This window comes from Metarhizium album, assembly GCF_000804445.1.
Source record: "Metarhizium album ARSEF 1941 chromosome Unknown scaffold_37, whole genome shotgun sequence".
Lineage (NCBI taxonomy): Eukaryota > Fungi > Ascomycota > Sordariomycetes > Hypocreales > Clavicipitaceae > Metarhizium > Metarhizium album.
The window spans coordinates 118,446-132,652 of NW_024467611.1; the positions used below are offsets into that span (position 1 = coordinate 118,446).

General features: G+C 51.2%; 2 protein-coding genes across 2 annotated transcripts; both read right to left on the reverse strand.

The window, feature by feature from the left end:
- Positions 1-6,970: 6,970 nt before the first annotated feature.
- MAM_07841 (Zn(2)-C6 fungal-type DNA-binding domain protein) lies at positions 6,971-9,565 on the reverse strand (the record flags this gene model as incomplete). Its single annotated transcript, XM_040826639.1, has 1 exon — positions 6,971-9,565. One exon carries the CDS (start codon positions 9,563-9,565, stop codon positions 6,971-6,973), a length of 2,595 nt encoding a protein of 864 aa, XP_040675378.1.
- Positions 9,566-11,653: 2,088 nt separating this feature from the next.
- Positions 11,654-13,495, reverse strand: MAM_07842 (Monooxygenase, FAD-binding protein; the record flags this gene model as incomplete). Its single annotated transcript, XM_040826640.1, has 5 exons — positions 11,654-11,984; positions 12,103-12,133; positions 12,222-12,317; positions 12,411-12,531; positions 12,794-13,495. The coding sequence occupies 5 exons, from the start codon at positions 13,493-13,495 to the stop codon at positions 11,654-11,656; spliced, it is 1,281 nt and encodes a 426-aa protein (XP_040675379.1).
- Between the last annotated feature and the right edge of the window lie 712 nt (positions 13,496-14,207).

Here is a 14,207-nt window from a genome sequence, read left to right on the forward strand (position 1 = left end):
AATGCAGTTGGGGTGATGCTTTGTATAAGAACTTGCCAAGCGACTATAGAACACGGAACACGCGAGATAATCCATGTTGATTCTACAGCTCTTGCTTTCATCCTCTGAGGGGCATCTCGGAGCCGAACAGCCTTGGTTTCAGGGTGGCAGCTCCGGCACCATTCGGAGCATTCTCTCTACCACGCCGGCCGTCACCGAACGGCCCCGGAGTGGGATTCTGAGACTGTACATGGTAGATATCGTCGACTACTTCCCACAGAGCCCGGGTACACCCTAAACTGCAAACTATGTCAGGAACCACACAGGTTTCGCTCCACATCTCTCAAGACGGGTAGCCACGAGGCAGGAAGCAGGGATCGTTGTCCATGTGGCTGCGAGTCATTTGATCTGGGGGAAGTAGTAAGGGACACGCCCTTTCGTTCTCGTCAGGGTGTAAGTCGGCCAGGTCAGGACCGTGTGCCAGCAACAACTGGTATGTATAGCAACGGAGGAGGTGTCTCGAGTCTCGACAAGAGAGGTGTACCTATTGACTGGCCGACGGCCGTTGTATGGGTGGGAACTAGAGGTACTTATCGGTACCGGAGTGACTCGAGGTCTGAAGTACCTTTGTTTTGCAGGGATTCAACTGGCTTCGACAAGGTTCGCTCAACTTTTTGGTCAACGATGACGGAACAGGGCGGAGAGGCCGAATCCATCTGTAGCGGTAACACACATTTGCCCAGTTTCGTTCCAACCTGCGTACTAACTAGTTAACTCAGCGCTGCAGGATTCGAGTGGGAATAGTAACTACCTGGGTAGTACTAGCAGTTTCACTCGTTTCCCGCCTCAACTGTGTTCTGAGCTCAAGGCTCCGCTCTGATCCCCAACATTGTTCTTCAAACACTTCGCCATCCTTCAAAAGCGGTAGTGTATATTTACTTCTTCGTCGGGCCCCAGAGCTAGCATACCGGATTTTGATGACCGTGGGGGCAGTTTGCCGCAGTCGGCCGAGACATTTGAACATCTTTGTCATAGTCAGTAGGCTAGCAACGGGAAACATTAGATGACAAAGACAAGGCAACTCACAATAATCTCAATGAATTCATGAATTTTAGCCGTACTGTTCCACTGCGACTGTCACAAGCTCGTTAGCTGTCCAGAAGTGTCGATACTGAACTCGTACAGACCTCTTCTAACACCATCCCGCGCCGGATCCGCGGAACTTAATACAAACCCCTATGCATAGCAGACATCTTTTCAGCTTTTTGGTCTTCAACATGCGTAAACACAAAACGATGCCCTCGAGGCTTTTGGAGTCATCAGTTACTGAGACATTTGCCACACGGCTAACCGGCAGATCTGCATTGAATGTTGCCACCGGGATTGCGTCGACGCAACCAAACGTAGTAAGTTGCCCCAGAGGAAATGTTCACCTGGTGCAAGAAATAGCCGGGAGACATGCTCTAGCTCTCCTTTCCCAACCCTTCCTTGGTGCACATTGCCGCGAGAAATACTGCACAATCTGATCTACATCCGCGCCTCGACATGCTTACTTACTGTAAACTGTCCTCCAATTGCGGCAATACGCGTCGCTAGGTGCACCCGCGGGGAGGGTTTTGTTGTATATTCCTCAAAATAGATTGACATTGCTGTCTCGCCCATTCATCTCGCTTGTGATACAAAGACGGCTCACGTGCGCTGATATGCAGGGGACTCTGCCTCAATGCATCAAGCCTGATGTAGAGAGTGCAGGCTGGCTAGTGTGTATTACTTCACGCATTCGTGAAAATACAGGTTGACTTTTCTCGGTGAGTTGTAGCTCCCGTGTGCGGAAGTCATTTTTGCGGGTGAAGATCTCAAACCTTGGTAGCCCTTCACAAACCGATAGTACAAAGTCCAAGCAGTTGGGCACACTACCACATCGTCGACGCATGCCTCGGAGTGAAAACTCGGGCGCTGGTTGCTCAAACGCTTTGGACACAATTGTTTGGCCGCGTCGGACAAAAGGCGATTCCAGAGGTTGTGCCAAAGCGAATGCTGAATGGGCCCCTCTTCGGAACGAGGAACCTTCCACCGACTAGCTCATCTGCGAGCAGACAAGCAGGCATGCTCGTATCGGTTCTGACCTGGTGATGTGGAAAGTCTGGTGGCCCAGACTAACGTCAAGCCATCGATCGACGTTGACGTATTCTTGGCATTGTGAGCAGGCACATTTGTTTGGTTTGCCCCGTCCCGTGGCAACATTGGGGGCTGGCTGTGGAGGCCAACACGGCATGCGCAGCATGGGGACAGATGGACTGACGGTAAGAAAAACATGAAACGGCGACTCGGCGCAGACGAGCAGAAGACTTCGTTGACCAGTACCTTGTATCGCATGGAAAGAAGACAAGGGATGATCCTTTCCGTACCATTGATGCTCACACTGACCATTAAATCAGCTTCGTCATCAAGAGTACAACCAGGGGCACAATGCCAAATGGCACATCAAACATGAACAAAATGCCAGGCACCTTCACACAAGACTAGGATGGCGATTAGTCCAAGTCATCTAAGATGTGATGAAATCATTGGGCCGAATCCGCAATCTCACGGCGGAAACATACTTCTCTGTACGCCTCGCCATCACAGCAGACAATCGAGGCGGGGCCAAAACGTCGATGGTTGTAACTTGTGGCTCTGCTGCCCTGCCAGTGGTGCTGACAGAAAGCTCCAATGCAGGATTCGTCGCCGTTTCAAGTTCAGATGACCAAGATTTCACTAGCTGGGCTAATTTTTACGAGGCTTAAAATGCGCGAGCATAGGCGAAAAGTGGTAATGGTCAAGAACGAGGCGCAAAGTCGTGTTCGTTCACGCTGCCTACGCAGAAATGTTGAGTCAATGTGCCTCTCCATCTCCATGGCAGGGCCAGGTTGGGAAGGTGGCACCGACTCCCACCAAGTGGTGTCTCCAAACGTCGACGGGCCCTTCCTTACATCTACATCTTCTTGAGCTTGCTGCCGTCCAATTTGTGGCTGCATCATTATTGAGAGCCAGACCTACCAAAGTCGAACCTTCAGAAACGACTTTCGACATTTTCTATCAATTGATGGCTGTTGCACAATCCCTGCTGAGCCAAAGCAGCGACCGCATCTTCCCATTCATCTTGAACAGTCAAAACTGGGGCTTTTCGTGGCCGCAACATCAGCAAAATGTGGAATGCTCACCCAAAAACAAAAAAAAAAAAAAAAAAGGCACATGGCCCGCCACCACCATCATCATCATCATATCGTCGGCTACGAGTCCAAGCTGTCAAACCTAGAATTAAAGGCGAGAACTTATACTTGAACGGGCCTGCCTGCCTTTCGTCTGAACACTGCAGATCATTGCAGGTCCCTCTCGAGGTTACTGTTGCGTGCGACAGACGCATCAGTCTGATCAACCTTTGCCTTTCCCCTTTTCTGATCAATCATTCACGGCTGTCGCGCCTCGCTAACGAATGAATGGCCATAGCCCATTACTTCCTCTGCTGACTCCATGTTACTCCGTATGGCTTACCATTTCGCCAAGGAAAACGGGCATTCCATCTCGGTGACTGCCCTAAGCACAATGATAGATGCCGGCCAGCAACCAAGCTGTGGAACTGAGCCGAACAGCTGGCGAGTCAACGGCCTAAAGAAGCAGTCATCGCAGCGGATAACCGCCCAATTGTTGGGTTGCATCGCATCTGGTGTGTTGTCGCCTCAGGACTTCACAGTTGAACCACGGTAAGCAACAGGGTACGGCGCATGCAGTGAAGCCCGGGCTTCATCGTGTCTGACCTGCATAGGGTTTCAAGTATCACGAGGTGTCATTTCCCATTTTTATGTCAATCATACTGATCACGCCTCAATCCCCCTATCGGACTAACCTCAAGACAGCCCCAGGGATTGCTCAAATCACGACGCGATCAATTCATGAATTGTGCCAGGGAGGAAAGAGCCAGACGTTAAGGCCATGGTCATGGTCATTTATACGAGATGATCTCAGCAAACCAGGTAGTCGTCATTAAACGCGGCCACCAGAACAGGAGTAATCACCTCTGCCGTTCCGATTCGACAGCATAAGAGGGTAACTGGATCAGCGTGCTTTGTACAGAGCAACGCAAGTACACAAAGAACTATTATCTGTACTACTAGTTCCATTTAGTGGAAATGAATGCCAATATTTTGAGAATCTCCGCAAGGGGGAGGCCGATGGTGTGGCAGTTCAAGTATACATACATATTCATGTAGGTTTTACGTCCAATATCTGAACAGAACACCTCTTGGCGAGTTATCTATTGGTCGGCGTTGAGACTTACGTATATCTCGAGGTAGCTATTCGGTGTAGATTTGGATCGTCGCCTAACAATTCCCGTCAAGTTATAGTACACCATACTAGTTGGTGATGCTGCGCCAGCAGCAACTCAGAGCAGCCCCGCCCACCTTTCCCTATGGCCATTCACAAATCAAGCGAGAGCCGGCAACGCGTCAAACGGCTTATTTCTTCTTCTCGGTTGAGCGCTCTCCGACACTACAGTAGAGCATATGCAGCTTTCGGGTTTTGTTTGAAGGAGCAGCCCGGTGACCAGGAGTCATATATGATTCGGTCTGCGCGGAATTGGGACATCGGAGAAGCTAGCTCCAAACCGTGGCTCGCCATTCAAGAAACGAATCCCGTCGAATAACAGATGAGGAGGGTAACTTAAATAAGAACGGGTCGATAGTGACAATCGAAATGGAAACGCGGGGGGGGTGATTCGGTGGGCCGTTCCCATCTTCCCATCCCAAGTATTCTTACGCGGATTGCTCGGGCGATGCCATTCCTAATCGTCCCAAGAACCTGGACTGCAGTTAGTTAACTTACCACGTGCGTCAATGCGGCAACATAGGGCTAACAATGTGGGATCAATTAACTTACCCGCCATGTCGGGAATCGGGCTACGACCAGAAATAGGCATGTCGCGAATGTGAGCCGCAGGTTACGGCGGCAGGGTATGGCTCCGACAATCCATGGATTACTTGCAGCCGCATCTCTCGCAATCCTGGCCTGCCCTGACGGTTCTCAATCCGACGTCCTGGGGTGAGGCTAGTTGTTTGCTAACGCCGCCCCCGATGTCCTTCTCCACCGTTCACTACCGGGCCCACAGCTTTGTTCCGTTCCCCATTCTTACTTCTAGTTTGTAGATCCCATTGTTGCGGTTAGGCAGGCGGGTAATCGGATAATCTACCAAATCGCAAAAGCTCCATACAAAATTGCCTATTTGGGTTCTGGGCGTCCCGCTCGCAACATTCCGGATATCCGAACGAGTGGGCAAAAGGGACGGTGAGACGACGGCTGCAGTGAGACGAGGCGCAAGACATCCAAACTCCTTGAGCCGCTTTCTCTTTCCTAGCCGAGCCTTACCGCTGGCAGCTCTACGGCTCAGGTCGTCGTCGTGACGGTCAAGTCGGGAACCCTGCGTGGGTGGATTCTGCCACGGCCAAGATGAAGCTCGACCGAGGAGGCATCAAAGGCTCAATTGACATTCTTGTTCTCTTGAGCCGGACGCCAACGCCATGCCACGCCATGATCAGTCTATACTCTCGGATCCACAAAACTGCAAGATTATGCCTTGTCGCTGCAGCTCTTTCTCCCGACCAAACTGAAAATGCCGTCCAACACGCTGCCGTTTACGATCCCTCGTGTTTCATCTTCACGTCGTCTCCAGCGCCGGCGGCTGATACATACTTACTCCCTGATTATGCATGCATCTTGGATCCTTCGCGTCATGCTTTAATCTAAGACACGTGGATGAATTCCCCCCCCCCCCAGCGGCTGCCTCCTGTGTCGGCTTGCAGCCTGGGCTGCTTATTTGTGTAACACCATCATCCTCGCTCACTGGCCATGCGCAATCCTCTTGTCCGTCCGCGCCGCGGCAACGATGGACCAGGCGGAGATAAACGTCATGCCCTGTAGGATGATGCTATTTTGGAAGCGCTTCCCAAGAGGTTCCTATTTTGGACTCGACGTTATCTACGTACCTGATCAGCGGCGTGTACCGCGGCCATATTTCTGGCCAATAATGATGCGAAGCCGTCAATGGTCAGCTCCCTGCCCCAACAGCCGCTAGGATTTTGAAGTTGGTCCGGGGTTTTCTCGACGGTTCGGTGATGGCAGTTCATGTGGTTCATGCAGTGACGTTGCAGTCCCGCCTGGTCTCACCGCAGAACCAAGAACAAACGGACAGTTCCAAAACATTTTTTTTACAAGGTTGATGCCTCAATTATGACTAGACGTGAACTGAATAGAGTGCAATGGACAGATGCCATAGTATCTTGAAGAAAAAATATTGCGCCAACCGGATTATTCGCAAATCTCCCTCCATGTGAAGGTGACTTAAATAAAGAACAATAAATAGGCGATGCATTCCTTCACTTCTTGGACACGTCACGGAAACATCGTCACCGCAGGTCGACCGCCTCATCCGGCATCAAGTACAAGAAGCCAAAAAAAAAAAAAAAAAAAAAAAATTCCTCTCCCTCTCCTCCATGATTATTCCTTTGAGAAAATTAGCCTACTCATAGGCTGTGAACAAACAAGCCAGGTAGTGCTAGTTAGTGCAGCCGTGCAAATGTACAAAACCGATGGTGGGTCGTCTCTCGCATAACAAAGCGGTTCAACCGCGGCGTCATACGGTCAGATCCAAAGGAGTACATCAAAGTAGTATCGACAATTGTTGGTTCGTCTTCGGGCGTCAGGTTACCTCGTGGACTGATGAAATCTGCAGTCAATGTGCGAAGAGGAGAGTCATATTTTCCCCGAGATTTTGGGGGCTGTATCAACAAAACCGGATGCCACTTTTTCTTGGCCCACCGTGCTGGGGGCGCTGAAGTTGCAGTCAAGGCTAATTGCCAAGCTAAGCTTGCAGGGGAAAAACCGGTGTGCTGAACCATGTATACAGTTCCAGCCTGCTCCATGTTGGATGTCGGGATAAGCTTTCGGTGTAATATTCTCAGCGTGGCCTCTTGTTAGTGGTATTGTCGAAATAATACAAGACAGAATCCATATCGGATTCGGCCGTTGCCGTCTCGACTCCTACCTCGGACCACTCCCATTGCCCTCCAGACAAGGGTCCAGACATGTCGAAATCCATGACCCCGTGCATCTGTGGATACCAGGCGTTGTGCATGTCAACCAGCTCGGAGACACTGAGATGGTCTCCCGCGGGCGCACCGAGGGCGTTTGGGTCAAGTACAGTGTGGAATAGCTCGTCTGCAGCACTCCAATCATGTTTGTGGAGCTCATCTATTGGTGTGTAGGGGACGGAGCCTTTCACCGGGGCTGAAGAAGGCAGCGATGGGTGCATGGATCGCGGAAGCACCGATGTGTCCATGGCCGGGATGAACGAAGACTTGGAATCAATGACAGTAGCTGTTGCTGTAGACATGCAGTCTGATTCGGGACCCGGAATGATTGAGGGACCATAGTGAAGAGGGGATTGTGGCATAGAATTTCCAGACCTGCTGCTGTCGTCTGGAGATGATACTCCAGAAGATGCAGACCCGCATCCAGTCCCGTCAAAGGCTCGTATGCAAGCCTTTAAGTGCTTTCGGACCAATCTCAGAGACCTACCCTGATTCAGGAAGTCATTTTGACTGGTCGTGTATAGCTTCTTGGCCAACAAATGCAGCCTGCTGTCGTAAGTGTGCGTCATGGGCGAATCCATCAGCCAGGTCCCCATCTTCTTCTTCGTGTGAATGTGATGAAGCCCCCGCCCGCAGGTGTCCAATGCCAGACAAAACAGCTCGGGGAATGAGGATCGGAGTGATGGTGTTAGGCTAAATAGGTCTTGGGGCTGCTCTGAAATGACCGTGAAGATCTGCAAGATCTCTTGGCTAGAGGCACAGAATCTGTCCACCACTTCGGCTGGAACCCCTTCTTCAGCTTGGTCCTGTGGCATAACTGGGAACAGAAAGTGAATAGCCATGACATGGTAGACAAGTAGAACTAAGCTTCTGGACGATGTCTCCGTGACCTGCCTGTTGAGAATATGAATGCTCTCCATCAAGACTCGGTTGATCTCACGGCAAACTGATGCCACGTCCTGTGAAGGCTTGCCCTGTTGAATGCGTTGCAGTGCAAGTAGTGGCTGTTCTTGCCAAAACTCTGTTTTCGGGGACTCTGTCGTGTCGGTTTCATGTGGGTAAAGAGCAAAGATGTAGGCAATAACACTGGCAATGTGGGCGAGCGGCCACATTTCCCGGATGACGGATTTCTGTTTCTGCAATGTGCTGAAATTTTCGGACACCATATCTAGTTGGATAATCACAGATGATGCTTCGGTCACGGGAAGGAATATAGAGGTTAAAGAAGTAGGCAGAAGACCAGAGAAATAACCGTTGCCCATCTGGATAAACGCCCAGAGGCTTAATGAATAGGTAGTCCAGTAGAGATAAGCCACTATCTCCTTTTCAACATCGAATACGTCAATCCCATTTATTCGACTAGAAGTCAAAGGAGCCGCGGTGCTGGAGATTTGCTCTTTAATTTCGGTGGCAATCCTGCCCGCAAGGCCAATATAGCATGTGGCACGGCGAATCTGGAATGAGCACAAGGCATTCCAAGCCAAAAGCATCAAAGCTTGAGCCGTTGAGATGCCGCTGAATATTCGCGTCGAGATTCCACTGTACTGCGCGGCGCCGCCTGAGGAGAATTGGTTGGATCGAAGAGGTCGTGTCCGCAGCTGCGCCGTGGCCCATCGGAGCAGAACGTGGCCGCGGGCCATTGCGACCTCGTCACCGATGCTGAAGTTGGCGTCAGCCAGCATGGCGGCGAGGAGGATTTCATCGTGCGTTCCGTCACGGAGTTCTCTTAGGAGTAGCGTCTTGGAGACAAGGAATGATAGTGGGTGTACAGAGAACCAGACATCGATTAGCTGCGTCTGTTGGCGTTGGCCATACTCGGAGAGCGGGTTTCCACTCAACGGACTGTTGTCGAACATGGTCTGAGTCTCGTCGCTGATCAGCCCAGAAAGGAAGAATCTGGCCCCTCCATCTTCGACATGATGGCAACCGAGTGAGCCGAATGGGTCCGTTATCAGACCGACAAGATCATGTGTTAGCAGATGGAGGATGCCGGTGTACTTGACATTCTTGGGGTTGAACTTGGCGGCCATGGCTTCGGGGCGTTCTTTAACGGAATTCTGTATAGAACGGTGATAGGCTGCAATCTTTTCCTGCCATGAGTTAGATCGTGGACCAACATCTGTAGAAAAGTTCTCATAAAACTTTTGTTCCAAGACTAGGGCGATGTTGTCAAGGTCGTCCATTGGCATGGGCTCCTCCGAGAGTGTGCCAACAGAGCTCGCATTTGGCGATGTGCTGCCAGTGGAGGACCTTTGTCGACCAGAGACTCCATCAGATCGCGTCGTTGGATCTGATCGAGGGCTGTCTTGGCTGAGCCGAGTCTTGGGGCGAGGAGGTTCAAAGTCATATATACAGTCTGCTCCCTGCCTTCGACATGCTTCACAAATCGTCTCATTGGAGCACTTGATCTTGCGGGCACGACAAAATGCGCACGACCGTCTCAAGGGGTGTTTGGAAGCCATTGCTGTGCAGTGCCGGTAATTATGGTAAATGATGTAGTCTGCAGCAGGTGAGGATCATACGGCTCGGACAGGCAAGGAGATGGTAGGTATCGAGCAAAACGGTCTGTGCCCATCAAAGTGTTGGAGGTGTGCGATATAGCCGAGCAAGCGGCAAGGCAACTAGGAGTATGGTTGAAATGCCAGGGCGAAAGCCAGGTTTGGACCGGCTATCCAGACAATCCAGCTTGAAGGCAAAAGGGAAGCAAAGAAATTGTAATCGGGACAGCAACAAAAGACGAGGGAAGATAGGGCCTTCGCTGCTCCGGGGATTTCTGGTCGTAACAGTAACATGAAGAGAAGCGCAAGCATTGATATCAAAGGGGATTCTGGATATTCAAGTACTCGCTGTGCTTCAGCTTCGATGTGCGTTGGATTACCACATCCCCTCACTACCCATCGAGTTATGTAAGACACACGCCCGTCTGCATGGTCGACTGGATGGGATTGTGCCTTTGACGGCCAGGCGCGAGGTCGACCCATGTTTGGACGTCTGCCGTGTTCTCGAGGAGGTAAACGGCCAGGCCAGAAAGTCGCGCCGACATGACCATCCTCGAATAGACGCTCCTTGAACCTGTCGAGCTTGTCTTGGCAGCCCATTGTACCACGGACTATGGCGGTGGCCGTGACGTTCCCGATAATCAGGATCTTCACCCTGGTGTAACAAAAGCGTCTCTAGTGCCGAGCCGGTTTGGACGTAATTGTGTGTGGTGGATGTGTCTACCTTGCTCCAAGTTGAGAGGGACTCGTTGAGCGTCAACAACGCAGTTCAAAGGGGGTGGATCAAACAAAAGGGGGGCGGTTGGGGGTGTGAGAAGTTGAGGGCCGGCAGGGCAACAGGAAGAAACATGGAAGGGGCCATCCGTCCGTACAGGGGAGTCAACGGTGTGGCCTCAGGTGACAGCTTCCTGCCCCACAGTACTCCGTTGAGACATGGGGGAATGTAGCTCAGAGTTTCCCGGCCCCAGTGCCAGCTTTTTCTGACTCCTGCGCCGTCATATCATCTCACTCACCCATAATTACGGCTAATAGGCCTTGATTACGAGCTTGCCAGCGCCGCCCTACGCCAGACACCATAATACTGCAAGCTGCCTCGGGATGGTGGATGGCCTCATCTGCCGCGCGGTAAGTGGGCATTCCGCTGCCGTGCTTCGGGTCTCAGCATGGCAGCCAGGGCATCAGATTTGTTCAGCACATGCAGGATTCGACATCGAAGCCGGGCCCGTGCCATCGCTATCTGTCCGTACCTGGATAGTTCCCATAGTCTTACCTTTACCCTATTCTGTCTGGTCAAACAGCCTCAAGCTGATGGGATTGATAGGATTCGGCTGTCAATTAAGCCTGGTATTGCCAGTTGGGCACCCGAAGAACCGCTTCCAACGCCACCAGAGCCACCCGTGCCAGAACTTCGAAGTTCCAGGCAGCAACAGCCCCCTTTTCAACATATGATGATGTCATCGCAGGCAGCAGACACTCCGTATGTGGCTGTCTCGTGCTTGATTGTACTGAAGCTGTAATCACAACGAAGGATGAGTTGGGAAACGCCCGGCGCCTGAAATTCTACGAATTCCCGAGCTCCCGCTCTTTCAATACGAGAAAGCACCTGAAGGCCATGACCAATGGCGCAGCATTGGTCCAATTCTGACGGCGTCTAAATACCCTTTCGTTTGTTGTCAAACATCACTACACACCAATTGTCTACGAGGGAAAACAGCAAGGCAACGGGCTTTCACCCCGAGTTATGCGTTCTACGCCCAGAGCGCCAGAAACTATGAGTGGAACTGAAGAAATAAATTAAGCCTGACCAAGAGTTAGCACGGGGCGAAGACAATCCTGGTACTGCATAAACACAATAAGACACCCATCCACACGCAAGAGGCGCTCATCGACGCCAAGGGGAACCACCCGGAAGCCACACCCCAGCTGCTTCATCCTATGACCCTGAACAATCCTTGCAGCCCTCCACGCTCACCAGGTTATACTTTTTTCCCTGCCGGTTCAATCATCTGGGATGTCCAACTTGAGCATATCTCGGACTGAGACGGCGTATTATTATGCCTTCTTCTTTCCGGGGCCAGGCGGTGTACCCAGAGCGGTCACAATTGGCTGGTACTTGTACAGCCAACCCAAATACTTTATCCAGAACCATGTGGGCACGATGGTGTAAAGTAGCCATCTAACGAGTGGACCGGTGCCGTACGGCAATCTCGCTGTATGCAGCAGAGCGAAGTTGTCGCTAAATTTTGACAAGTCTTTGGTTCGAGGCTCTCTGATCTTTGCGTAGGTAGAAAGAATCAGTTCAGAATCCTCAGCGAGGGTCTTGCGATTCTCAGCCATCAGGTTGCCCAACACGGCGGCATCTTCAATGGCTTGACAACCGCCTCTGTTTCGCGAAGATGGTGTTAGTGTATTGTTCTTAAGTAAGATTTCCCCACGCTTCACGGTATTTGCGTTTTCTGAGCCTCCCATGTAGAAGAATGAGGCAGGGATAGGCAACTCACTGTCCAAAAAAGCTCGTCATACTATGAGCCGCTATAATCGTTAAAACGAATTGTCAGCAACGGCACGTCTTTCAGCAAAACGTGTCTAACAGGGATGTGATGAAGCGATTGGGGCTTACCGTCACCTAAAAGTGCCACTCTTCCATTGTGCATGGACGGAAATTCCACTTCCTGGAAGACGTTACTGGCAATAAGCCTCTCCGATTTGTCAATGACTACAAGTGGTCAGCTTCGGTAACCTGGACTGTTTCTGCTGCACACCCCCTTGACAAAGAGGTTCTGCGCCGGGACGCTGGAGACGTTCTTACTGCTTCCAAACTGACCTCCCTCCGCAAATGGATGGAAAGCCCGTCGGTATACCTTCTTGATGTCTTCAGGCGTGATAGAACCCCACACGGAGCGGTTCTTATCGACGTCACCGTCCGCCTTCTAAACCACGATCAAGTCAGCAAACCATGTAGATCCTCATGTTCCATAGCTTATGGGCTAAGACAGGTCTCGTGTGATATGTTCGATGCAGTTTGCCTATGTTTAGGCCTAGAGCTTCATACATCATCTCCGAATTCGAGGACACGAACGGAGGTCCGGCCACGTCTCCCTAACTTGCCCTCGATCGCCAGATGAAGTGGGATTTCGACTGAGAAGACGACTTGATGTAGGACACTTTCACCAAATGGTAATCTGAACTGACCTTGACCCCAATGTACCATTGCCTATTATCCTTGCACGGCCAGGTTGTGAGAATGGTTTGATCGTAGAGCATCCAGTTGGCCACGCCAAGCTCCTCAGGGCCACAGTTGGGAAGCGGACTGGTTATTCCAGAAAAGTGTACACGTCCAGTGAACTGTATGGTATTGGCCGGTGCGTCGTGAGTAGTGTTGCGCAAGAGGGCTCGTCGGACAGCTGAGCGGATGCCATCTGCTCCGACAACAAGGTTTCCACGATACTCTTTTTCACCGTCAACAATGACGCGCACTGGCTCGCCGGGTGTGTCGACAATATCGACAACCTTGGAGCCAAGAACTACGTTCTCTTCCTCGCCAGCCGCCTTATAAAGAAGTCTGTGGAAGTTGTGTCTCTCAGCAGACAGGATGGGGTAACCATAAGTCGGCTCCAACGAGTCTAAGCTCAAGCTATTCCACTGAGTAGCATTGCGCCAGATCTGTAGTTTTCGCAGCTTCTGGGCCGTCTCCTGGAGCTCTTCATAAACACCAATTTGATCAAGAACCCGAAGAGCGTTGGGCGCCAGAGAGATCCCTGCACCAACGGGCTGCAATACCTCGGTTCTTTCCAAGACTTTGTAGGTGATGCCCAGTCTTTTGCAGATCGCAGCGAGTGTGAGCCCACCAATACCGGCCCCAACAATGATGACTTCAGCATCGACCTTGGACATGATTGACAAGTATTGATATCAAGTTGTGCAAAAGACGCAAGGGGCGATGAATGGAGGGAGAGCTGGATGGGGGTTAAGACTGATACTGTTGGAATGTTTCCGGCGAATGAATAGAATGTGCATTTGCTGCTTGATTTCTTGTTGACGATGAACTCGACAAGCCTATTTGTAGTATGTTACAAGCTCGTAGACTGCTGCTGGACTCGTGCGATGGCGTCTTGGCCGATGGAAGGCGGAGGTTCAAGCATGCAATACGGCGGATGGAGGGGGATTGTCCGGGTTCGCAGGCGGAAAGCGGACACATGAGTCAACTTCGACGAGTCCTTTCGGACCACTGATGTAATATTCGGAGCTTTACGGAGCCTTGTACATGAGATATTTGATGATGGAGTGGTGCGGTAGTGGCACTGATCGTTGTCAACAAGATCTTGATGTTGGACGTAGAGCAGCTACAGCAACTTTACATTGACGTAGAGACGACGTAATGCATGCGGCGACGAATGCAAACATGTCAGACCGTCGCTCATGAGCCTGTGCCCTCATTCACAGAGCTGCTAAAAAGAAGAAGAAGATTGGTAGACCTATAAGGAATGTCTATTTGCACAACTACGTTGCCTCGAGTGCCAACTTGTGGATTACCATGATACCAATCATGAGAACATCTTATTTATCTGCGACAGGCGATGAAGAAATATTTCTACTATATCAAGGC